Consider the following 27,934-nt stretch of genomic DNA (forward strand, 5'->3'; position numbering starts at 1 on the left):
GTGCATAATCCTCGACTAATTAGACTCTCGTTTTCCATTTGAAAAAAACATTTTATTTCTGACGACACACTTTTAAGGGAGTTTCCTTCCTTCGCATGCGCGATAGGAAGGCATTGTCGTTATACAACGAATTTTTTTTGCTTGCGAGACGGAAAGTTTGACATTAAAGTGTCTCCATGCGTTTTTATCCCACAGCTTAGGAATACGTAGGTAATTGTCGTATGTTGTGACTAAAGTTACTTTCTGTGACAATAAGAGACACAAGTGCTTGACATTTGCCTCAAGTGCCTTGAATTTACCTTTGTTCACCTCCTCATTCAGCACGGAAGCCCCTTTATTACTCCCAGGGTGAGTAAAGCGGAAAATATTGCGCACAAAGTAAAGAATATTTTAACTGAAACTCCTCAAGTTTACGAGTACGTTTCCTTTCGAAGCTAAAGTAGCATCTTATTGGTAACCGATGACGGCAATAGTTAAATAATAACAGTACTCTCAGTTGACGATGCGTGACTTAGATCTCCCTTGGGACGGTAAACTGGGATGAGATGCAGTGCACCACCGCCAGGTCTCTCGGACGTCATCGCCTCCCGGGGCGTCGGCGAGGGGCCCTCCGGCAATAGATCGCATAAACGCCCGCCATGACAAAACCGACCGGAGACGCCCGGGAGTAATAACTGAAGTGCATCGATTGTCCGCAGAAAGGAGAAGATTGAGAGAAAGAGCATACATTTATCATCCCTTGCACCGCCCAACCCTTCAACGTCCGAGACGGGAGGGTTTCGTACCTCAGACGCGGGGAGGATTGTGTGGGATTTGGAGTGGGAACGGCGATGGGGATATGTCGGGAATCCCGTGTAAGTAGTCGGGCGAAACTTAATTCCGGCGGGGTGGTGGAGAAGGGTGGGTCAAGGGAGGTGGCGTGGGTGGTGTTTTAGAAAAGTTTCCGGGGCGAGATGAATGGTGGTGGTGGGAGCGCATTGGGATTAGTGGGGGGTGGTGTTGGTGCCGCGGAGAGGGTTGCTTCCGGCCGATGGAAAAGGGGTTGCAAGTTCGGGGGTGCAAGAAACGGCAGCGCGGAATCCCGCTGTCTCCCCCCGCCCTACGCGTTCCAAACCGTTCCCTAGCTCCACTACCATTCCCAGTCAGCCCTCAACCATTTAGCCGAAAAGTAGGGGAAAATAAAAGGAAAATGCAAACGGGAAAAAATGAACTTCCCACTCTTCCCCCTCAACCCGATCCCCCTTTACGTTGAGAAGTGAAAAAAAATAAAAATCTTCCTCTCTCTCTCTGACCTCACCAACCCACGTTACTCCGCTCAAACCCGTTCCGGGACTAAACGTGGGGATCGACGGGGCCAGGCGAAAGCCTTCCTTCCCCCTCCATTCGGAGTTTCCACGGCGCACAAACATCCGAAAAACCCCTTTCCTTCCACATACACAACCTCCTTCTCCTCCGCGAAGGGGATGAAACCAACCTCCCCTCGCCATTACCTTCACCACTCTCTCCCCACATGCATTCCTCCGCACCCCTCCCTCTAAAGACCTCCTTCCCTCCCCCCTACCCTTACTCCCCTCCCCCCTCTCCGCGGAAAACTCCCGCAACTTCCCCATGCATTTTCAAAACCCGTCAGTACGTCCTTTCTCCACCGCCCTCCCTCACCCCCACCCACCCACACCCCCTTGCATCATCTCCCGCTTCCGAAAGCACCCCTCCGCCGCCATCCTCCGCGTCCCTTTCCTTCACTTTCCTCCGGTCCTCCCCATTATACCACCCCCACTCCCACCCCACAACTCCGCTTTGAAAGCCTCGGACGGACAAACCAACTTGCCTCCCTCCCCCGCCCGCCCCCCTCCCTCCTCGCTTCCTCCTCCACCCCCGCAGCCACTATCGATTTTCAAAAAGTTTCGAGTACTAACTCCAACGTCGTTGGAGGATATTTCACTGCTGCACACCCCTCCCTTCTAGCCCTCTCCTCCTTCTCTTACCCTTTTGGACCTCCACCCCGTTCTCTTCGTCCCTTCCTTCTTGTTCTTATCCTTTAGTCCGGTGTTTTCTCCGGTTTGCGCGCCATTCGAGAACCGCGATGTGACTTAACGGGCCCCTCGGGCGAGTACTTTCATTGCGATACCTGCTCTAGTTAACTTGACTACAGATGGGCGTTTTACCGCACGGCTGAAAAGTGCCAAATCAAGAACATATTTTGGAGGAATAAGAATGTTTTTAGAGTTGGAGCATAATTTTGAGAAGTGTCGATGAAACTCTTTGAAACATTTGCTTATGTTTCAAAGATAATCTCATCCCTTATATTCGTTGACTTGACTGATTGGCGGCTTCCTAACGGCCAGTTCAACGTTCCCCATATATTTATTTGAATATTTTAATTATTCGAATGGATTTATCTTCAAAACTTATAGTCATGTTCACCAAATGCCAGTAAGGGCCGAGTGTGGAGTAATGCATTGTACAAAACAGAGAGGTCTATTCTCTTGGCTGAAACACGTTTGCACTCCCTCTTCCTATCCTTGTATCCTCCTCACATCACTTATTCCCCGTTCTTCTCTTCCAACTTTCGTCCTTTCCCGTTCTCTGTTAGCTTCATTTCCTCCCCTCTCTAGTGATATATAGTATGCATTCAATCGTACTCGATTTATTCTAATCCGTTCATGCCTTCAGAAGTCTGGTTTTTTCCAAGCACTCGATTAACTCTTCGACAGCTCGCCGATGTTTTTTCTTTTCCCCCACCCACCCCGCGGAATCGAACCAGCTTTGGCAGGTGAAAGCCGTAGTTAATCTTTCGATGATGGCAGGACATTGTCTTTCATGACACTCGGCAGGATATAAATAGTTTTATGCCCCCTTTCTGCAAAGCGAGAATCATTAAATGAAGCAAGAATTGTTTAACTATTGGCTTCAGGAAGGTTACCGTAATTTCGTGATCATATTTCGAAGCGAGCCAACGTCGTGAATTTTTGGTTTTTATTAAACGTTCGTATTGAAACAGAACATCGTGATTGAACTAACTTTTATTGTTACCCTTGATTTTTATTAGATGCTTTCGGTTGGAATAAATATAGTCAGAATGAAGAGAAGATATAGTCTTAACGCAAAAGAGCATGTGTTCAGTATCCTGAACTTTGATGCAAAGAAAAAGTTTAAGGTAGCTTTATTCGCGTGATAGTATTGTATCCATCTGGTTTTCTGATACCCTTGTCAAGCAGACTCCGATCTTCTATCTATAACTTGCCCTAAACCCCTAATCATTCCCTTCATAGTATTATGGGAAGGATACTATTCCTTATTCTTTCCATTCTGCTGTTGTCTTTCCCACCATTCCTCCCTCATTCTTCACCCATCTCTCCCCCAACTCCATCCCTCGTCTTCATACCCCTTGCTTCTCCGTCCCACCAATCTCTTTACTCCATCTCCCCCTTCACAGTGAGCATGAGCGCAATTGTACTTGTCACTTGTCTCTATAACGAGTCATGCCCCCTTCTCCCCCCTAACTCTTCCCCCTTCCCGGAGAGGAGCTCTCTTAATACATCCAATAGCCAGTCCCCAGGGGCGCCCACCGCCTCTACTTCCAAACCAACCCGCTTAGATGATGACGGTGCTGTTGGAGTTACACGCTGGATCACCCGCGTAACGAGGGGAGGGGGAGTTTATTGCAAGTTTTTTAGGTTGACGTGGACAGGAACCGAGGGCATACTCTCGTACATCTCGTTCGTGAAGTTATAATGCGTGCGCGGTTTGATAAGGCTGTCAACCCGCAGGGTTTAATTTCTCCTCCTCTGAAGCATTCAGTCGTGGGATTGCGGCCCAGCCTGCCATTGACACGTGAAAGCGTTGATGAGTGCAAGCCTTGCCGTCCAGTTTATTAGCATAACTTTTTTCCGATCTTAGCGCGTATTTTGGCAACCAATGCGAATTGGAAAAGCTGTGTTAAACGATCAGGTTTCAGTTTATCTCAGTCGATTTAAATTCTTCCCTTCCCTTACAATTTACTAATGAGTTTCACGGATTGGTCAAATTTGTTTTCGGAAATCCACCTGGAAAGATAATGAAAAATCAATAGAAGTTTCAACGAAGAAACAAATCTAGCGTCGTTTCGTTCGTGGAGCTGATATTTCCCGGGAGTGGGCGTTGTGTGCTCGGATATTCTCTCTGGGCGGTGATAGGTAGGCATGGGAAAGGCTTACTACGAGTATTTTAGATAATGTGCATCGAATTGATTCGTTCACGAGTTTAACGATTTGGTAATCGTCATTCTAAGCATACTGTAGCTCCAAACTGCTCCAAGGAAAGCATGTGATTCGACTCTTAACCATGCTTAAGGACTATTCCTCTCTCTTTCTCCGCATCGCCAAATTCGTGCCTTTTCCGTGTCTCAACGTGCTCCCTCCCTTGCCGCTCCCATTCTCGGCTGGGAGCTGAAGCCCAACCCTTTGCCCGATTCCTTTTCCCTAACCGCCGTCCCTTTTCATTCCCTTCATCCTCCTCCGTACTCTCCTTTCATTCGCTTGCCTCCCTCAGTTTTTTCACCCTTTGCCGCCCTCCCCCCCTTCCGGAGTCTTAAAGCGCTGCCCTTTTCCCGGGCATACCTTATTGGCTTTTCGCCCCGTGACTCCGTCTCGGCGTGAATCAAACCTTCCCTCATCTCCTCCTCTCCTCTCAATATCTCCCAAGCCAACCCTTTCTTTTTTTCGGACCAATCCACTTTCCCTGCATTTCCTCCCCTTCCCGAAAGTCCCGCTCGCCCTCCCCCCCTCCCGCCTTCCCCCCGCCTTTAGTCCTCATTCACTTCGCTTCGGATGTGTGCACGTAAGTCAAATAGAGCACGGAGAAGACCACTTTTTTTTACGTGCGTCCGTCTATTTGCAAAGGTATCTGCGCGGTGCGTGTCTTTGGCCAACTGAGATGAGAACCAAAATCATTCATTGCGACGTGACGCAGGCGAAATTGGTGATCGCTCTCTTGGCCCTCGACGTACCGAGTACGAATTAGGGAACACTCAGTCATCCTCACGTTTATCCCCACCAGCTTCCCTCGATAGATTCCGGGAGGAAATTAAATTTCCACTCAAGAATATGGATCTAGTGTCTTCTGGATAGGACTAATAATGATAATGCTAAATATTTCTTGTTGCACATTTGTAGATATATTAGCAGATGATCATAAATGGATTAAATAAAAAAAATGTTTGGTTGTACCCCTCTAAGCTTCCCTCCCCAATTGTAAATCTCCAACACCCTGACGACCTTGTCGTGTGTCCCTTGGTTTTGCTCACACGAACTTTCCTTCAATTTCACTTTCTATTATTTTTCTAACAATTTAACAAGAATTCTAAGCGTGGTGCATTCGCTTGCCTCTTCTTCTTCGTGCACTGCTGCTCCCTATGGTCTTTTCCCCTTCCGCTCACTTCCTCCCAACAATTCTACGCAATTACTCACTGACGTAGAAAATGAAACGCAAGGAATGGAATCGGAACCCTTAGCGTTCGAACGAATGACCTACAGCAGATACTCTCGGATGGTAAAAAAATAAATTACTTCTTACGAATTCGAATGCCTTTAAGTTCCTCTTTCCATTTTCGTTTCCCTCTTTCATTCCCTTCTCCCGCACCCATCCACCTCCGAAAGGGATGAAAACCCTTTCCCTTTTTCACGGAAGGGAAGGAGAGGGTTTGGGGGATGGGCTCTTTCCCCACACCTTGCCCCCGCCCCTCTCTCGCGAGCCCGCCCGCTCCTCGGCCAACTCTCGCCCTTTTGCGCTCCTCTTCCCATTGGAGGGCGCGGCGTGACCGGTCGCACGGGACGGAGGGAGACGGTCGGGCCCTTCTTCCTACGTTCCTTTTCACTTCCGGGAATAAAACGGGCAGACGGGAGGGCGGAGTGGGCATTTGCAAAAGGATGGAAAAATAAAGCGAGAGAGCGAGGAAGGAAATTCCGTTGGTTGATGATAAAGAGTGAGATGGGGGGGAGAAGGAGAAAGGAAGGAGACGAGGACAGTCCTTCGCTAATGAAAGGAAATCAATCTCTTCTTCAAGTCCTTATCCTCCCCCTCCCTTCCTTCCCACGCCGTGTCAAACCTCTCCCTTTCCCTCTCACTTTTCCCTAGGTATGCAAATTCATCTGACTTAATTTGTTCTTGAAATTGACTAGCGTTTCTCATTTACCAACATTATAACCATCCGGTTATTTCAATTCAGTTTTTATGAGCCCTTTAAGTATTAGAATTACATCCTTAATTGGGTACAAATTCCGAAGAGGGTTCAAGAACCGATCTTCTAAGTTAAGCTTCGCTCTTAGAGACAAAACGTAAGAAGAGAAATAGATTATTGATGACACAAAAGGAAAGTTTCGAAATTTTCGAATGCTGTTTTGATTTTCCATGATTTGCGCCTCTGAATTCATGTGTCGAATAAGAAATTTGACTGAATTAATCTACGGTTTTTTTTATAAATTTTCATGGTTAAATATTTGCCGACACGTTACAACTAATTTCCATTTAAAATTCAAGCCCAACTTTGACCATTCAATTTGGCTAAAAATAATACATTTGGCTCACAAGCCCATTGCTATAGAAATGTGTGCTTGAGTTACCATTCGAATTTTTATTATAATTTAGATTTATTATTCATTCTCTCATCGAGGATTTTGTTCACTATATTATGCACGGAATTAAGCTCATCAATCGTTTGCAATTCTTCACCTTAGTTTAATCTCAACTGCTTATGCGGATGCAGTGAAAATGAAACCATCTCGACCGAACTAAATTTCCTTCCAAGACTCCCTCTTGGTTATCATTCTAATTAGAATTTGGTTAATTTAGAGGAACATTATAATAAGGAAATTGCATTTTTCCGTCGCTGAGTCATTTTCGCCCCACGGCAGCTAATCTTAAAAAAATATATATGTATGGTCCGTAGTGATGGTCGTAGCGCTTCCGCTCCCTGCTGATACCGGGGAGTGAGGACGCGACGTGGCGGGCCGTCCCCTGGAGGGCGTCGGGATCTTGGGTGTGGTTGGTCAGAGACCGCCGCCGCAGTGTCCGTCTCCACCGATCGCCCGGCTGAATTTTTGTTCAACCTTCCTTATACGTGCCTCTCTTTGTATCCTCGGCATTTTTCGAATTTTTCTCCCGAGCGGTGGCTTTTGCATAAATAATCCACGTCTGGGGCACCCATTGAGAGTGACGGATGAAAGTTTTGTTTTATTTTTTGACTTTCCTCTCCCCTGCATTTGGTCCGACTGGAAGTTTCCTTTTCACGTCCGACCCCAAGTGACTCCTGGGCCTTTGCGAGGGAAGTTCTCTCCGTCCCTCGCCCTTCCCTTCCACACCCCCTCCTCCTCCTTCCCCCGCAAACTCCCCCATTTCCCCCCCCCCGGACAAAGAGGGACGGATCCACCCCGCGCCTCGCCCATGCCTCAACCGAAGCACCCATTATCACCTTCCGATGCTTCCTCCCTTGCGCCCTTCCCACTCTTCGGACTCCATCCCGACTCTCAACACTATTATTTCCCGCTTTTAAACAGGAATAGGAAAATCTGAAGGAGGCGGATGGGTGGTTAAAAGGCATCGACTCCATATGCGTTGGCTAGTGCACTTGCTTCCCATCCTGAGGTTCCTTTTTCGAATCTCGGTTAATTTTTCCGAGTCCCACTTCGGTCCAGGAGGTACTCCAGCCATCGAATGGGACATTCTCTTTTTTGACCGATCCTTCGCCATAGGTACACAGCGGCGAGTGGGTCGATGAAACTTTTGTGCTCTGCTTGTGTCCCCGAGTCGATGGGTGAAGGAGGTGGGGAAGACGGGCTGGCGCCTGGAGTCAGGGGCGCGGCTCTCCGGAAAACCTTTAGGATATACTTAACAAAGTACTGTCTTATTTGCGCGCAACTTCAGGGTTGGAATAAAGTTACACTTATATTGGTGAAACTACTCCTTGCTTCACTAAAACCTTTTTGGACCGCCTTATCGTCAGATACCTAATGGAGATCAATTATATCTGTCAGGTTTTCCGATTTGATGATAATAATCACGATGGATATTAGATTGACTACGATTCTACACGTCAGGTTGATTGCACTTCGTATTCTTACATCTTCACCGGGGTTGTATCGTGTGTGCGTGTAAGCTAGGGAGAGGGAGGGCGTTGGGAGGTCTTCGGACGCGGAAAACGAGGCTCGGGGTGATACTTCCGACTTCCGTAAGAAAAATTCGTGAGTGGATGAAGAGAGGGAGGCATGTGGAAGATGTCGTTAGACCTAGCAACATGTGTGTGTTCCCGGAATTGGGAACGAAAAACATCAATGAAGAGAAGAAATTCGGGTGGAAATCGGAGAGGGTACCACAGGGGGAATGGGAGGAGGCGGAGAGGCCATGCGAAAGACTCGGGAGAAACTCCTGAAGGGGTCTGGGCGTAGGGGAGGGGCACCTCGATTTGGTCTTAGCCCATTAATGTTTTGGTGCTAATTGGTCGCAACTAATTAATAGGAAGAAGGAGGGAGGACGGAGATAGTGTGGGTGGGGGTTTGAGGGAAGGTTATTTGTAAGTAAGAAGGTTCGGGGGAGGAGGGGAGAATGGGGGTTGCTGCTTGGAGCAGGTGAAGGGATATTTTTTCGTTGAAAAAATGCTAATTATGGAACTCTTTACCCTTCAAAGGGAAAGAATCCGGGAGAAGATTTTGGAGATTCAGGGGTGGCAACCTGGAGGGGGGAACCTTGCCTGAAGGAGGAGATTTTGGGAGAGGAGAATTAGGGGGATGCCTCCCCCCCCCCCATCCTCCCCAAAAAAACAAGCCTTCCCTCTCCGTGTTACGGGTTTCGTGAAGTTTCGGGCGTCGACGTTCCTTTGTCTTTATACCCCTAGTTTTAATTCTTGTTGTCTTTTCGGAGCTCGGGTGCGGGCAGGAATAAGAAAAGTTTCCCTTTCCTTTTTATTCATTTTTGAGGTTTTTCAGGACAAGTTAAGGGGATAAATGATGTATCGTGGCGTGGAGGGAGGAGAAAGCGAGTGGAATGGGACGAGGCTTATGAGCCGTAAACAACTTCCTCTTACCATTAATTTTCATTGGTTTATGGAAAGATGAAAAGAGACGGAGTGAGACTTGAATATATAAAGTTTTGTCGTTGTCGTATTTCCCCCACTCAAGTTGGCTTTTGCCACTGGGTACTTAAGTCGCGGACCCAGAAAAGAACAGGCGAGAGGAGAAAAGCGTATAAAAATGCGTGAGAAAGATTACCAGGGCTGAGCGATGGTTAACATTTTTTAAATTATTAACTTCGATAGTGCTTCCTCCATGGAAGTTTGTTGTGTGATTTTGTGCGTGCGTATATGTATGTACACACATATACGATATTATAAATATAAATACAGATATATACACATATACATACACACACTCGTACATATTTTTTTAATCCTCCTGGTTGAACGGCGAGGAATATCATTACATTAGAAAAAGCCAATCGGACAAAGAATTTTACGAACGTGTGGTGAGAAAAACGTATATAAGGTACCTACCTGCCCGCGGAAATGCTTTTCCCTTTTTGATTCTGATTCGAATTATTATTTTACCAGTGTGGAGAAAGCGCTCGAAGGAGCATTTTGAGCTTGTTTTCACCTTGGACCGTTCTTGCCCGTCTCGGTGAAATGGTCTTTAACGAATACGGCTAGTGGGTAGTAATTATAATTCGCTTCGCTCCGCCATTTGGATCATGAGCAATTTCCGCCCCCCCCACCCACCACCCCGCCAAACCCTCTTAGCTTCTCACATCCTCCCGATTAATGACTTATAGTATTTTATTCCCTCAATTATTTAGATTTGTGTAATATTTCAAAAAATTTCCCTCACCAATTGTCGCGAGAGAACTTTCCAGACATTTCCAATTGGAACACGTAACGAAAGGGTGAATCACAAAGAGTAGTCGAGAGAGAGGCGGCCTCAGTACCAACTGCCGCGAGTTTTAAGTGTTTAAAAAAAAAATATATATATATATTTATGACAATGCATCAGCGCGTATATGTGTATTTTGATTCCTTGCACTCTCGCAAGGTTTTGCTTCCCGCGTGCAATATTTTTCCCTAATTGAGCGCCAAACATAGGTATGTGTGTTGCGCCATTTCCGTCGTGTTCTTGCATTTCTGTCGCACGTGCTGTTTATCCCGCCCGTCTTCTGGCAAAGCAGCAGAGACCACCTCATTAAATTTTTCACTCAGCCTAAAAATGAAAAAGAAAATGAGCGCCAGAAATTTCTTTTCACGGGAACCGCAGCGCGTTTGCTTATGCAACGCTTTTCGCGTTGTGTGTGTAAACTTGCGAAAAAAAATGTGCGCTAAGCCTCTCTCTCTCTCTCTCTCTGTAATTCGCCGGCAATTGTTGCTCTAGGCGTCGTTGACTAAACTTGGGTTTCGAGTCGAGGGAGAAACAATTCGCAAGTGGGCCGAGAGGGTTGGTCTCGGGAGTAAAAATGAACCAAGCCATACATACATTTTAACCGTAACCGTTTCTCTCTTAATGTATCCATTCGAATCGTTTCTCTCTCTAGTGTAACATTGTGAAACTAACCATATTTCTATACTTTGTGTTCTAAAGAAAAACTTTCGCTTTTGTCTCTTCCAGGGAGTTCTACTACATTCAGATGGAGAAGTACGCGAGGCAAGCTGTGAGCGAAGGTGTGAAGACTTCAGAAGAATTGATCGTAACACTTGAATCTGAAATCTACCGCGTCCTAAATCTTCACTACAATCGTAACAATCACATAGAGGTATGGGGACCACAGGTGCGCCAATACTCAAATTACTCTCTTCAGTGTCTGTCTCGCGTATGCCTGATTTAAAAAAAAAGTAAAACTCTCTTGCACGTGTATTGTCTGGTTGTCTCGTTGCTTAGCAATATTATTCGTGTCCATAGAACCGCAATGAAGTGTTTAAAAAAAAATTGTGGTGGAGACGATAAAGTATACAAGTTCAAGCATGTAGTTTCTTCTCTTTCCAATTGAACTGTAAATTACTATTCATAATGCTTATTTGTGTAAATATTATTCATACAGCGTACATAAAGACTCCATATAAATTCATTAATTTTCGATAGTCATAAATCGAGGTCTCAGGACAGGAGGAGGGTCATTAAGTGGATCACGTCATATTATCTTGGTCTATAAAGTTTTAATATTAAATTGCAACCTAATGCCTTATGAATACGACACTATTATCTTTGTGGTAGCATTACTTATATTGACCGTGGTCTACTGAGGTTGAATTTCATCAATTAATCAAGTAATTTACGTTGATATCTGTTTTGTAATGTAAACGTTTACGTTCCACTTGGCCCAAACGGTTCAAATCATACGGTCCACTTCAAATTTTGTACTTTCTGATATTCATGATCACCCAGTTCTTATCAACCTCTCGCGAAATTGATTGGGATGGCTTGTGGCGCAACCTGCCATATATCCAAATAAAAGTAATGAGGAAGTAGCACTGAGGAATTAACGTACTCAATTTGAATATTATGAACCCCAGAGTCACATTTCATCCTCAAAATAGTCGAAAACTACTCTTTTTTTTGTACTTGTACATGATGGGGTACTAATTTTTGATTCCGTCCACCAATATTGGTATCGCGTAGATCTTTGTGGGAAGAATACAGAGTTAATAACATGTTCCGTTCCACCAAAGCCCATTTCTCTTTCACAAGATGACCAATTTCTCCCCGGCCCTTCGGTGAAAGTTTGAAGGAAATAGTCGCCAGGCGGTCGGTCGCTCCAGTAAATGGACTGGACTTTTGAGTGGTCTTCCTGTCCACTTAGTCCTGCGCCATGCCCATAATTCCACCTCCTCCACCCTCCCCCTTCCGCACGCCCCACGACTTAACTCTTATTCGGACCCTTTCACGCCGCTATTCGCTCCTCCTTTGTAAGGGCGCCGTCTTTTCTTGGCGCCCCCCTCCCTCTTCCCCGCGTCAGTCCCTCCACTTCGCGCTAAGTGCTACTTTGTTCGCTGAAAGGAACCAACCAGAGGGAGGACGGTGGACGGGGAGATGGTCAGTTTAATCGGATCCAATGGGGCAGTCGGCTTGTCCCCTTTTCAGTGTAAAACGTCTTGTTGGACGGCAATGTCATCAATATTTATCCCTCTCCCATCAATTGCCCTCTTCGCCGACGAATAACCTGCGTCATCGCACGGTTTACCGGCGCGAAAGTAGACCCAACATTTTATGCCCATTAGTTATCTTTCCGAGTTCCTCTTGCGTTCGTGTGCGTTTGTTCTCCAATGGGCAACGTATGTGGAGATCTATTGTTTCATTGCCACGTAAGCATTTCCTTTCTCCACTGCCAAAATTTTACTCCCAATATCTTTTTAAATTTTTTGGCCAAGTTCTGTATTAATCTTCAACAAAGAGTCGATAATATTTTACGTTTTTCTTTTTTTTTTGACCTTAAAATTCCACTAAAACTGATAACAGAGACGCTATTAATAATATATTGTATTGTATTTAATAAATGTATGCCTAATTTCAAGCACAGTTTCTTGTCATAGAATTACGGTTTGCATCCTATTTTATAATCCACTTTTAAACTTTTGGTAACGCTTAAGCAGTAAAGAGTTTGTTAGTATTACCTATTAAGGTATGAATACTTTCAGTAATTAAGTGTCAATTAGCTATTGTTTTCTCAATTCATCCGAGTTTCATTCAATTATCGTATTAATCTGTGCTCCAAGTGTAATCCTTTCTTTTGTACTTTTGTTTTTCCAGGTCCCTTCAAATTTCCGGTATGTCGTAGAACAGACTCTTAGAGAATTTTTCAAGGCAATTCAATCTGGAAAGGACACCGAACAGTCTTGGAAGAAGTCGATCTACAAGATAATCTCTCGCCTGGACGACCCTGTGCCAGAGTACTTCAAGTCCCCAAATTTTCTGGAACAGCTAGAGTAAGGAGACTTGTTTGTTGGAACACGAACATTTGAACACACTCAAACCGTTGACAACACTAGAATCCTTTGGGAAAGCTAATCCATTACCCAGTTTTTTGAGGTGGAAGAACCTGGAAAACATAAACAGTAACTGAAAACAAATTCATAAATCACAGCCATTTGTCCCTTAGGCATGAGTGATTCCTACACAACCCTGTGAGAAACTCTTTAAACAAGACAATGAAAATGTTTACTGGTTGGCAGCAATGTCGTGTGTGTGTGGGTCTCATATTCTATGCCACTTTTATCAATCAAAAAATATGACTAGTCAAAAAAAGCATGGACTGAACTGCGACCCGAGTGGAGCCTGTTCATTGCCTTCCATCCACTTTGGTGTGAAAGATGTAAAAATTATCTAGTATTATAACCTGTTAAGTTTGGTTTGTACTAAAGTGAAAAAAAAATCATTTTAAAAAATTGAAAATAGCGATAACTCTTGTCTAGGACTCTCACTCGCTATGCCTTGATCCTGAATACTGTCTCTCTTGCTGTCGCTCTCTCTCTCTCTCTTTATATATATCTCTCTCTGTCTATCTCTCTGTTATACACTTCATCCTTTCAATCTGTCAGTGTGGCAAAGTTGTTAGGTCTACAGTAGAATTTATATGTGAAAATTAATATTATTAATTTTTGTTGTTAAAGTAGTTATCTCAAAATTTGTTCCCATGGTTTTCTCGACATTTTATGTTTAATTCTTAAAGGTTGTTTGTGGTGATGATAATATTTGAGCAAGGGCACAAAATTTCAGCTTGTATTATAAACTCGACATACACCTTCCTTCATTTTCCTTTGACTCTTTATTTAGTTACTATCTCTATGTAACCACATGACGCCTTACCACCAAGGCTGTGCTGTTTGTGGTACTTTTGCAACTGTGGTTTTCTTATTTCTCCATTATCTCTATGCCCTCAAATCCTCTCCATGGTCTCAGAAAAATATTCCAAACGGACATCGTGCGCAGAGGGTATGCGCACGGTACCAAGATTTTGAGTGTAAGATTCTTAGGGTGATGTCCATACAGTCATGTAATCATGTTAAGAAAAATTGCACAGACAAAAGAGTATATGAATCTTCTACTTCTGCTATGAATTGCTACTTCATCTTCCTGCTTCCGAAAAAAAATAAACTTCAACGGAAAAACTTCCATTACCACCTTGACCACAAAAAAAATGTGTAATAAAAGCTGTTGAATAGAATTTTTATATAAAAAAACGATTAAAACAAAAATGTGAGAGAAAACCAAAAACAAAAAAAATCACTTTGAAGAGATTTGTGAAAGTGATGCTAAAAAAACACACAAAAAAGTGGAAAGAGAAATTAATGCCAAACGTATTTGCCGTGCAGATTGTCCGTGCTCGAGAGACGCCATCGGGAACTGGAGGAAAAGAGAAAGGTTGGCAGGAGGCGATTGGAGTGCTGGGGTTCGGAAGGTGGTGGAGGAGGAATGGAGAGGAAAGAAGAGGAGGAAGATATGAAAGTGGCCCTTTGGGGCGGCCTCAACGAATCCTCAGGCTGAGCGGGTCGGGACGCGCCCCAACGAGACGGCGAGCCGCGGGCAGTTTACCGCGAGAGGCCGACGACCCTACTACCCCGACCCTCCTGGACGACGGACGGAGGACTGATTCTCCCGGCCTCTCCGGGAGGAGACGGGGGAGGGAAGAGTGGGGAGCGGGAGACGGGAAGTCCCTGAGGAACCGGCTATCCGGAAGCTGCCGACGACCCCTCAGAACTCCTCCTCATAAAATCATCCCCCGCACCCCCCGCCTATCCCCGACCGGCGAACCTCCCTCCACACCCCCCTGTCTTCCACCAGTCCCAATGTCATCATCCCTTTCTTCACGGAGAGGGGGGGGGGGAAACGCCTCCCTCTGTCTTGACACCGCACCGGGATCAACCGTTGAAAACTTCGGGGAAGGTGTAATTTGTCTATGCCAATGTGGGTTATCCGTTGTGAGAATGAATATTTGGGGATCAAGGGGAGGCTGGTGACCTGTCGCGGTTATGTTGGTCAGTTTATCCGTGACGGGACTCTCCTTAGGGACACTTCGGAAAGAGAAGGGGGAACGCTTGCATACGTATTTATAATGAATGCACATTTTAAGAAAATTCATGTTCACGCTAATGAAAGGAGGATTCACGTGGTATTTCATTAAGTGCCGTACGCGCAGCATGTGTGGAGACGTTTCAATTGCTCTCGAAAGAGGCGTATTGGAGGTGCAAGGATGGTTCCAATTTCTTCAAATCGAAGAGGAGACAAAGAGAGAGAGAGAGTGAGATAAAAGGAGAGGAGGGGGAAAGATAATTTGAGTCTTACTTAACATTTTCCCAAAGTATTGAGAATTCGTTTTTTTTTTGAATTTTCGAAGGTGGTGGAAAAAGACCCGAGGGACTATGATTAGGGAGAATAGGCTCTCTAAATAAACAATTTTAATAATTGTTCCTTCATTTTGATGAGGAAGATAGTTTGTTCTCATGTGATTAGCCGTTGTGTTGTTTTTTCACTCCATAGAATGACCTAATTCGTCTCCTCTTTTTAAATAAATAATAGTAAAGAACTTGTCGATGTGCGAATGGATGATGGGTTCTGTTCAAAAACAAGCCGATATCCATTGGCCGTCGGAAGACAAAACGGGAGAGGCATAGAGAATATGACAGACGAAGGGATAAGTTAGCGAGTGAGAGATTTTTTATTGAAAGAGTTCACAACCAAAGATTATTATTAATTATTAATATTATTATTGTCATTACCTAATTATTACCAATATTATTATATGATAAATTATATGTAGAAGAGATGTTTGTGAGTGAAAGTGTGTGTGGATTGCATAAAAAAGTGTTGATGATGGTGTTGAGGTTTTTTAAAAAAATCAAATTGCCTTCATGAGTCGCAAAAGATTTTAAATGAGCAGTCACTTGTTTTAGCTGGTCACCTTCTTGCTCAAAGCCAATGCTTTTGGCAAGAAGAGGACGAGTTTTTTTTTCCAAAAATTTCACTTGATATTTTTGTTCGGGTGAATATTTTTATCTAAGATGAGAATAAATAACGAATATATACATAAATATATATATATATATATTTTTCATTTAAACCGTCTAGATCCAATAAGTTTTTTGAGGATGTGTCCTAAGTGAATGCTTATTTGAAAGAAAAAGGCCTTGAAACGGTTCTTTTTTAAAATTGCAAAAAAACAGGACATTAGGAATGGGGATGGTTGTGTTCGAAGTCCCTTGAGGTGTCGGTACGTTTTTTTGTATTGCAAATGTTCATTTTTTTATTTAAACATGTGACTGAATTTTTTGAACTAGTCTCCGTGGCATGTGAATATTTTTACCGAAATCCGGCACTTGCCACCTGAAAATATATATATATATTTTTTAAGGTGCGAGGTAATTGTTTTTGGACGACGAAGCGTTGAGGTGACATCGCTTTAAAAAGCAGGTTTAAATACCTGTCATATATTCTCAATGTTCTTCGACGTGCAAGAAACAAAAACGAACTGGCACCTTAACAATGCTTCTGTTTTCCTTTCATTCCCTTCCAAGCTATCACTGTATATTATCATTTCACCAAAATTATATATATTATATATATATATATATATATATATATATATATATACACAAAGCCATTCCATTTGTGTTGTTTAATTTTGAAACTCAAGTATGTTTGTGTGTGATCGAGACAGTTGGACGCAGTTTTGCGTTATATTTGCGTGTTATTTGGAGTTTGCGGGTTTATGGTGGAGGATAAGCCCGTTCTTTACTGTAATGAACTCTCAAAATCAAGTATGTTGGTTACATTGTTTTGCGAGTGAGTTGGACAGACAAAGAAAACGTGTGCGTGAGTAACTTATAATCGACAAATAAAGAGACATAAATGAAGACTAAACGTGTGGCACTTATAGTCAAAAGGCAAAATGATGGACGGCTGTTTTGTGGTTATTTCTGGACCTGAGACGAGGGATTGAAGACGAGAAGACAAAGATAGGAAGTGGTTTACAAAATCATGCATATAAATTGGACATGGCAGATCTGGACTGCAAAAATATATATATGGTTGATAGTGAAACCCCTTCCCTCCTTGTTCCATATATCTTGATATATATAAAAAAAAATCATTCCCTGATTTAAAAAAAGCTGTGTCTCTTTCCTTTCTGAAACACTGAAGAAATTCAGTAGAAAGAGGTCCTTCGACTTGTGTGTAAAAAAAGACAATGAGAAGTGGTGCCTTCTCATGCCTTCCAAATCCTATAAATAATTTAAAAAAAAAATATATATATATACAAAATAAATATATATTAATATATATATATATAAATCGAAGACGCCATTAAAGTTAAACATTAATGGGATCTATCGTGTACATAAATGTCATACATATATATATACGCATAAATATATAAGCACTATGGTGTGTCCATAAACCTTTTATTTTAGATGAACGAAGAAAAATGTTGAAGTGATGCGTGAGGTGTAAACTACTGAGGAATAATTGAGGATCATGATTCAATTCTTCCGTGTTTTGAGCTGTCTTCTATGCTGAGCCTTAATTATTGTTTAGGTTAGCAGGAGTGTACTTACTTTTGTTACTTCACGGTGGACTCTTCATCATGTCGTCATTTTCTAATGCTCTTCTCGCTAATAAAATCTAAATAATGAGGCTGAGAGGTTTTGCAATGAATTAATTTTGGATAAGGTGAGCTAGGGTATAACTATTTGCTTTAAACTTCCTTTCCAATGGTTTTTTCACATATTGTACCGCTCTGTATCAGTGTGCCTAAATGTTTGAATTGGATCATAGATCCAATAGTGTCGTGGCGTATTATCACACGGCAACACTAACTCGTCTACAGCTCGTGAAACGATTCATAAACCTTGAATTGACTCCATTTTTTCTTAGGAAATTATTTTTTATCTTATTTATTTGTTAGAACGGATTTTTCTCCACGGAGCTATGTCGTTATCCATGTTTCTTCAATTTATATTTTCTCTTTTCAAGTACATGCTATTTTAAAAGTCCACGACGACGCAAAAGAAAAATAACAATGAAAAATGTACTACTGACAGGGAATTCAATCAATTCCAAATTTCCGAGGCATTAGGTCCAATTACGTCCATTTACTCGAAGCGTATGGTGTGAATCGTGATACGGATTCTTAAGTTTGAGATGGGGGAAAACAAAATCATTGAACAAAAACTATGTATTTTTGCTTCTTTGAATGATTCTATCTAGCCAAAATTGTTAGGATAAATAGATAACAAGATGAGTGCATGAGTATCTGAAGCTTGGTGATATGATTCCGATGAATTAATTGTTCCCAATCATCGAAATCCCTTTATTATGTTTTTTTTCGTTTAGGGAAACAAATTTTTTAAACCGCGGAAGATATTTTTTGTTATACCACTATGGACACAATTCAGTTTCCGTGCGTTAAACCTATTATAACAGTGACAAATTTAGTGAAAGATAAATTACGATCCCAAAACATTTTATCCACCCCATAAACCTGTGAAGTGAAAACTAATAATTACTAGAGCAATGTAGGTTGTTGGATTATGAGTTTCTCGATTGAAAGCAGGCATGTATGTCAGCATGAGTTTTAGCCGTGCATATATCACTCTATCTACGCCTGAATACTTTCTGAGTATCAGCAACACATGAATAATTACAATCAAAATAGCGTAAGAAGGATATTTGTTATTAAAGCAGTAAAATATTGCGTTTGAATCATGCTGAAGGAAAACGTTTATATTATTCAAAAAGGAGTGTAGTTCCATCTTGCGTATTAGACACGCGGGCTATGCAATTGTAATTAGCCTAAGGCGTCAGAGGATGTCAGCCCCTTATCTGCCGGCGAAATGATTCCGTCATCCTGTTCCTGATGCACGGTCTTTGAAAGGATATTGCATCCATCGAGTTTAGTTCTTCTATTCAATGCATCGTTGGATCTTTTATAGCCTTCGGGTCAAGGGGAATATTAAATGAACAGTTAACGAAACCAAAGTGCGCTTTATTTTCCATGGATGCGTTAAAGTTTTACGCAGGAATGTCGGCATCTAGTCATCACATCAGCTCTGAGAAATAAAGTTATCCATCCATTGCGTAGAAAAAGTATTCAATCCATATCGAAATAATGACAAATGCAGGCAATATTATGTCATAAAAATTTGTTGAATAATAATTGTCTCCTGATTGATGAGTGAATTTGGTCGTAGAGACTCGATTTTTAAACTTTAACATTGTGCTTACTAACTGTATTCTATGCGAGGCAAAATAAAGTGAATCGCTCGCACGGCCCCCTGACATTAAATAATCGAACTCAGTCAATGTCATATCTATTCCTTGCAGTTGGTGGATAGGTCCTATTGACCTTGGACTTAATGCTGTTATGCTGCTTCAGTTGAACTTTCAAATCAAAACAGAAATAAGACTCGAATGCTAGTTGTGTTTACAAATGTTATCCAGGATGTAACTATTATGCAAGATGATGCTGTTTTAGGTTTAATGGTTATTTATTGACCCGTTTATTTTTATTCTCAGCGAAAGTTGTGTTTAGGAGAATTGTTGACATTTCTATGGGTGATTATCATTATTTACTTCAGCTGTTTTTTATCGTCTTTGTGTTGACTGATGATTGTTTTTCAGCTAGACCGTTTTCTAACGTTGAATTATTCGAGCAGGTTGGATACAGACATTCCGTCGAGTATGTGGAAATCACAATCTGATCTCGATCATAGTTGGTGCATTAGCATATGTTATTATTATTATTATTCTACCACCCCCAATTCCTTAACTATACATATCCAAAACATATGTTGAACAATTAATTGCAGTTACCGGCAAAGGGAACATTAAATTGAATCTCGCGCGCGGAAAACTAAAAAAACTCGTCTGGCTTCGGACCATGGGAATTTTTGCTTGTGGTCTCAACTTCTCTCGTTTCAATTTATCTTCGTCTTTTTCTGAAATCCAGATAAAATTGATCATAATGTCTGTTGGATTATATGAGATGATTCATTCTTAAACTTGGTGCGCATGTGAAGGTTGAGTTGAACAATAATTCCGATTCTCGTTCACCAATGTGTGAAGTCGACAGACCCTTTATTTTCAACATGCAATTCCATTGAATGTAAATTAGCATCGGAGTTAAGCTGCGTTAGTTTACTTTTTTGATTTAATCATGATTACTGCTTTGTTTAAATGACGATGCTGAAACTATGATAGATGAAAGGAAGAAGACGTTCATGCAAAATATCTTTTAGCGGAAGAACATTGTGAAATTGAAAATGGGAATGAATGGGTGTTTCTTACTGAACGGATGGCTGTAGCAATGTTGCCGCTCATTGTAAAATGTTTCTGTTTCATGGCTGTACACATTGACGTAGTGTTACTCACATTTATATAGTACATAGTTCTCTTTCCTAGAAAAAGGCATGAAAATTATTTTAAAAATATATATTGTACGAATTTCGCGAAGGGATCATCAGAAAACAATAGGGGGCGCCTGAGCTGTATCCATTGACCGTGCACAGTGCTTCGTACGGATTGTTCACCAACAATCGATTGCATTGAATCATCAATTCACCTCTTCTAGCGTCAAGACATTTTCAACGACAATAGCTGAAACAGAAGGCAAACACTGACCAACTACTGCAACGAAACTTCAGGAATTCAGAACCGGACCTACTTCCGTTTCCTGTCACACCTTGGGTTATCACCTAAGTGGTGACATCTTACGGAAGACTTAAACAGCACATATGCACTAACGGCCATTTCAATTTCTCTCATCCACACAAGTCACGCCAATTATAAACCCTTTCTCTCTCTCTCTTAACGCAAACACATTTTACAGGGCCCGCGCGTCCGATATGAAGTGCCTTCAAAAAAAAAAGAGATGAATGAAAATTGTAATTCCTTTTTTTTAGAATTCCTTTATTTTTCCAAAATTAAAGGGCCCTTAATAGAACCGTAAGAAAGAGCAGCCCCGCATTCAAATAACAGAATCCGAAGCCACGAGGCCCTGTGCACGGTTGAGTCGCCCGTCAGCCCCCGCCCCGAACCCATCGCGAGTTCAATTTTGCAAAAAAATAAAACGATGAGTCAACGGTCAGGGCCATTCGAAAACGGATTGCGTTTCATATTTTAAATTATTATGCACTAATGATACGTGTTTTTCTAAAACCCAAATCATAAAAGGTGGAAAGGATACAAATTTTGCAAATCTGTTTCTCAATGGTGTCCTTAAAAATATGAGCAGTGTAATGAACTTGCTGTTTTTTTCTGAAAAAATTGGAAACTAAGCTATGTACTTGCAGGAATTTGATACTGTCATGCATGGGAAATCATATATTCATGAATTGAAATATTCTAGATTGTAGGAATACATGACTATGATATAATAACATGATCTTTTTATTTGCAATTCCATCCTTCACTACCAGAGCCCTTGAAATATTCCTCTTACCGTTGTGAGAATTGCGCAGAAATGTATCCGAATAGTTAAGAAAACATAATCTTAAAATCGAACGAACTCACAGTACCAGTGACATGTCCATTGATCTGGTAGACCTATCTCATTAAGTAGCCCGGACTTCTTTTTAAATAGTTCTGAAATAGTGACTGGTAAAAAAAAAAAACACTCTTTGCATATGCATATACATATTGCTCCGCGTACATTTTCAAGAAATAAACTGCGAGCTCGTGTTTTGCCCATGTGATAGAATTTAAAGTTTCTTACGAATGGCTTACGAGACATATTAATCAATAGGAAAAAGTGGCACAGTTCATGTCTTTGTGATTTTCTGCTCCTAGACTTAGTACCTATTTAAATGAATCTCACAATTGTAGTCACACCATTTTATTTACTTGCAGTCAAAACTAAAGCCAGCACATTATTAATCACAATTTTGTTTTTCAAAATATCATAACTCTAATTAATTTAGACGCACAAGGACGCCCATATGTTAGAATAGGATCAGAAATGTGGATGTGTACGAATAAATTGGATTATCGTGACTGAATAATGCCATTACCATAGCGAGTATTTGTAAATATATTTTTTAAAGGAAATATGAAGCGATTGGTGCTGAAAGTTTTATACATATATATATAGAGACAAATAAATTTAAAAATATTCCACGGGAATGTATAACATTCCGTGTAAAGATGAATCATAATGCTTATGGTTGCCTCTTGGTCACTCAACAGCTGACCTAGCGGCTGATTAAGCTAAAAGAGTACAAATGAAAAGAGGGATTTTTCAAATGGCTCAATCGAATGTGAATAGCAGCAGGAAATAAGTGGGTCGGATTGAAGGAACCAGTTTGCGCGAGACAAACATATACTCCTGGTCCGACTATTAATAATTTTTCGCTTGGTGATCAGCTGTTAAGGGCGATGAATTATTAATACTTACATGTTTTGATTAGGAATGAGCGGCACTGTGTAACCGACACACGAGCGATGATTGCTTGAGTTCGAATATTTCGAAAATGTGTAGTTAGTCATGAAAATGGTAGGATAGGAATTAGTGAATTGAGTTTGTATCTAGGGATGAAACAATTCATCAATAAAAGTGCCGGGTTCTTGTATAATAATAGCAAGTATGCAAGGTCTGGGAGTGATTATTATAAATAAACATACGTGGAAACTTGTGTCTTGGTCCGATGGAATCGGAATATTTTTCGTAAACCCCAAACAGTCTTGCTTTTAAGACTCTCTTTTAAAGTATAGCTAATCCAATAGGTTTTTTCGAAATTGTGCTCTCTGCTGCTTAATTTATAACTTGCTTCTAACTGTGAAGTGCTTTTCTGGAGGAGAAAAAAGTGTGCACTGTTTATTGTGTCAAAATGTAGGCGAAGAAAACTGTGAATAAGTGTAGTTACATCATCTTGAGGTATCATCGAGTAAAAAAAAATAAACAACAAATGAACTTTTGCCATAAAGAAAACTATGCACATTTTTATATATTCATATAGAATAGCCAAAAGACTGTTTATACAGGTGGTCTTTATCATGATCATGGTACATGAACACAAGAGATGATTTATGTACTGTCGCCGCATGTGGCATTAACTTTGTAAAGAAGAAATACGTACAAATTTTTAAAATGTATAGATTTTCTATACAGTGAGTGTTTTGAACTAATTTTCTTGAATGTTAATCTTGTTGTGTTAAACATTTGAAATTTGACGAACAAGATTGAAAGCGTTTCAATTCCTCAACGGCGTGTCGTTGTGCAATTACTGTTGTTAGAAAGTTCCAATGTTCAATGTATGTTAGATTACAATGAAAAGCCATGTAACAAAAGTTTCTTTTGGAAGTTTGTGTTGTCTGCATATAACATTGCGTGAGAGAATTGTTGATATCAATGTGAATACATTGGTGATTACAGTAATAAATCTGTAAAATAATTTCAAAATATTTTACTCGCTTCTTGCCATCATTTTCCAATGTACATCAGACCGGGACAAAGTATCTCCACCCTTTGGTTGCCAAAGCGGCAATCGAAGGTTTTCTTTAATAGTTGGCCGTCATCATGAATATCCTATATCTCATCAAAATAAAATTCAAGCATCACGGTTTGTTAAACTGACAGCTCGGCATTAAATTTTGATGTGATATGTTATTTTAATTTTCTTTTTAAATAAAGATTTTATCCTTCTTCCATGGCATACTCATAAGCCATGACAGTAGTCGTGTACAAATTAAATAAGAAAAGATGCTGTTATAGCCATGAAGCATTCGAATTAATGTGCACCATAGTAAATGATTGGTATTCAAAAAGAGTGTGTTCGTGAAAAGATATGGAGAATTGTATGGTAACGAGATATTGCATCTCAGCGGCGTTGAATCATATGGGTGCTCTCAACTTGTGAAGGTTAGTATCTACGTCAGCAAGGTAATGTTATCTTCGAAGCATAGTCATATAATCTAACATTGGGAGGACAGCATTCATCTAACAGCTTTAACTAATGCAGATAAATAAAATAAATTTGGTAAAAAGGTAAGTAGCTAAGAATTATTTCACGATTTCACCAGTTATCACAGGCTAACACAAAGTGGTACAAATATGAATCACTAGCACTAAAGTATGCTGTAGTTTCTTTGCCTAAATTGGTGTTTAAATACATCTACATAATTATACAAGGGAATCATTACTTTACATTTAGTCTAACTCCTATGAATTTTACCCTATAATCACGATTTACTCAGAGGTAAGAATAACTGTAACTGGTCAGTGCGGGATAAGGTTTTCTGGGCTGGGGAAATAAGTTTTATCGATTCAAATTATTAAAAATCTTGAAATTCTAAGTGTGTTTGGGTTAAGAGGATGAGCCTCACCTAAATATCCATTTTATTTTGAAAAGATCACAATGGAAGAATATGCGGGTCGACCATCTTATTGGGGTTCCTTGAGATTGAAAACGATGGAGGCATTGTTGAGATAATATATATGATTGGTCATGCCTCATTTGGAGTGCCCATAAGGTACTCTTTTGATCTATTGGAGAGAGTTTTAAATAAGGAATCAGTAAAATTCCAAATGATTTCAGATAAATTTGTTGAATATTTTAACTAAAGTAAAGTAAGCGTGACAGAAGTACTTAAAAAACTAGGGTTGGATTCATTTTAAGAAAAGAGAGAGAGCTTGAGAGAAAAAAGTTAGGAAGGTGCATAACATTTGAGTCTACTAGTGATGCCGAAGAATGAATTATTAACGCCCAAATTTACAGCGGTAGATCAGACCAGCTGATTAAAACAACAGCCATATGATGGAGAAATTCAAATGTGCAAAAATCATTGGCCTTGACCGGGATAGGCGGTTTGAAATGTCTGCATTTCAATTAATATTAGTGGGGTGCCCCGTTGATAATTGTCGTCGCGGTATCTTCCGCAGTTATTTGAATAGTAAGAGGCTTTAGCGTGGAAATATTCGGTGTACGAGTATACTCTTGCCATGCGCGTGTTGTGGTGGTAAAAAAACGAAAGCCCAGGGCTACGCAAAGGAATACTATCGAAAGATTAAATTGAAATCTGAAAATTCTAATATAACTGTACATGATCCAAACGACCAATTCATGCTGGTGTACTATAATAATTTGCGAGACGTCGGTTCTGAAACATTAGGGTCTGAATTTATTTAGCAAATTCAACCTAGCATTGAATTGTCATTCTTCTAATGATTCCAACCCCAACTCCATAATCATTTATTTCAGTGACCCTTTTCGTTTTATCGTAAGAGTTTTTAACGAAACGGGCTGCCCGGCGTTGAGCCTTCTCAATTTCCCGAATGAGACCTTTTTCAGTCGGATCCCATACACTGCATGCATCTTCTAAATGAGGCCTTATAAGACCGGGGTAAGAACGTTCCTTTACCTTGCAGTCACTCCTGCCAACTGAACTGCCATTGGGAAAGTCATCATCTTAACTGCAGTTATATAATGTACATAGCTCAGTGCCATCGCACCCATTGCCACACCTCCGCAGCAGCTCGCATGTTATAGCTTAGTTATGGGTACAAAACGTCTCTTACTACAAAGACAAGTAATTTAATTAGTTTCCACAAGTAACCATGACCCTCTATGAGCTAGCTTTTGATGCTTCACTATTGCTTTCTGTTTGCGCCAATAACTGACGGTGATAATGGCAACCTTTCCGTATGATGCTTGATATTTCGTATTATTATCGTTAAGAGTGAAGTCGGTTCGTGGGACAATATCACTTAAAATTCACTGAAATTACCAGTTAGAGTACTTTCTTTTTACTTATCCAAATTTTATTACTTTCCTAATTTGTTCATTGAGAATTTATACTTTCCGGGGCTAAGGGCTTTCAGAGCAATGTGGACAAAATACAGTTCGTTCGCTGAATTATTTGAGCTGATAATCTTATTTATACATTACTTTTATATTACATGTTATCACACTTAGCGTATGATATTCATGCGAATAGTATCTGCTAACATCAAATAATATGAAGTCTATTTCTTTCACTCATCAGTTGCGTCAAAGTATTCAATTAAATGCCGTGACGGCAATAGTCTACGACGAAATTTACTGATATCCAATTACCCACTCAAATAGTGGATTTATTTTGATTTTGAAGTATTTCTCCAGGAACTATCAGGTACTTAATTAATATACTGTCTTGATTTGTTAGACAATAATGATCATATAATTGATTCAAAATGAAATAACACTTCTTCAGCAGGTTGAAGTAAGGTAATACTTCAAGGAACAACAATGGAGGTAGGAATAACATTAGTCAAAAACTGCCATTTTTTAGGAGAGCGATTTTACGGTCGTTAATAAAAAAAGCATTTGTGTGGATTCTATGCGGACTAAACACTGCCAATAAAAAACAAAAAATATTTTCTTTACGAAAATGTCCCAAATAAAATGTTGCGTCTTTTTTCGGTGCTTCAATTTATTTCACATCAAAAAATGTCTAACCACCAACCTCTTTTCATCTGGACATACCTGTACAAATATTTCAGTAATTATTGATAAAGTGTGTTAGGACAGGAATCTGGGGATTTCTCGTGCACAGACGTTTCAAATAGGGATTAGGAAATGGGCCTTCCTCTCTTCATTCAATCCAACCATTCCTCAATAATGCATTGCGCAGGTCGTCTTTCTCTTTCTTAGAGCTTTTACGTTATCTCATTACATTACAATCCTATCTAAATCTCTTTGTTTCTAACCAGTTTGTATTGCTATTCTGTCCATCGCTCGCATGCCCGACTCTCAAAAGCTTCTCTTATATCCTTTCCGTAAATGTTCATCGTTCATATCCCGTATCAGGCCAAAGAAATCCGATCCAAAAAATAAGACATTCCATGTAAATTACCTTCCCCAAACTTATCATATTCCTAGCTTTCAATTTTTACCAACACTTGATTTTCTTCGACAGTACAACAACCGATCTTCTTCTATTAATGTTGAGACAATTCTCTGTTTTAAATGATGATTAGGCACTTAAAATCAAAGATAAACATATGTCGAAGAATTTTTACTAGTGCCACCGTATTAAGAAAGGATAAACTTCGATCCGTGGGTGCTCATCTTCATATTTTATATTATAAAAACACCTTATACTGAGAAAGGAATCAACCATGGTGAATGAATGCACACCAAAAATGAATGTAACTGTGTTATTTTCCCCCAAGGGATGTCACTATTGATCAGAGGTGTCAAAATTGTGCACCAATGCTTTTTTAATCAAATTTTATTCAACTCCAGTAATCCTTAAAAACTGATTAAACGATATAACAGGTAACCGTAATAACTTGGGGCTCTGGTGTATTAACATTTAAGATGGGAGTCAAAGGTCCTAATACTTACAGTCGGAAGAGTGAGTACCATATCCTAGTACTCACTCCTCACTAATCCTATCCCAATGGCGATCATTCAAAACACGAGTACGTACGCCGATGGTATTATTAGTTCCGTCTACTTGAAAAGAACCAGAAGAGATAAGTGCAATGCTCACTATATGCAATGTCATCTCTCAAAGCGATTTGAAAAGCGCGCTGTCCATCTCCCACCGCAGTCACGTCGCCATTTCGTGCGAAACACGGTGAAGCCTGCAACGCCTCCACCGCAGAACTTTCCCCTGTGCACAAGCGCCGCCAGCGGCAAACGGTTGAACTTCTTCAGATCCGTGACTCCAGTGTCGCGGAGTCACTCGCCGACGGGGTGTGGTCTTCTTATACCGCCAGAATTGAAATGTCCATAATATTTTAGATTTGTTTTTCATATTAAAATTGCGGTGTATATTGTTTAAAAATAGTTTTAACTCAAACAATCGAAGTTAAGCAAAAATGAAATGGGATTAGGACATTTTAAAAACGTAAATTTTACTTAAAATTATAAATTTGCGCCAGGATTATTGAAAAAATGTTGATGTAAATCCTCATCCATATTCATTTTACATGGAGACATCAATTTTACATGGAG

At 40.7% G+C, this 27,934-nt stretch overlaps 1 protein-coding gene across 1 annotated transcript in view; it reads left to right on the top strand.

The window, feature by feature from the left end:
- The window catches only part of pros (homeobox protein prospero), a 61,910-nt gene extending 48,694 nt beyond the window's left edge, over nt 1-13,216 (top strand). The window contains exons 4-5 of the mRNA XM_071597449.1: nt 10,620-10,779; nt 12,756-13,216. Coding sequence (XP_071453550.1) covers nt 10,620-10,779; nt 12,756-12,935 — 340 coding nt within the window. The 3' untranslated portion in view covers nt 12,936-13,216. The remainder of the gene's footprint in view (nt 1-10,619; nt 10,780-12,755) is intronic.
- Nucleotides 13,217-27,934: the final 14,718 nt, after the last annotated feature.

Source organism: Hetaerina americana, unplaced genomic scaffold, assembly GCF_022747635.1.
Source record: "Hetaerina americana unplaced genomic scaffold, ioHetAmer1.1.p SCAF_9, whole genome shotgun sequence".
NCBI classification, from domain to species: domain Eukaryota; kingdom Metazoa; phylum Arthropoda; class Insecta; order Odonata; family Calopterygidae; genus Hetaerina; species Hetaerina americana.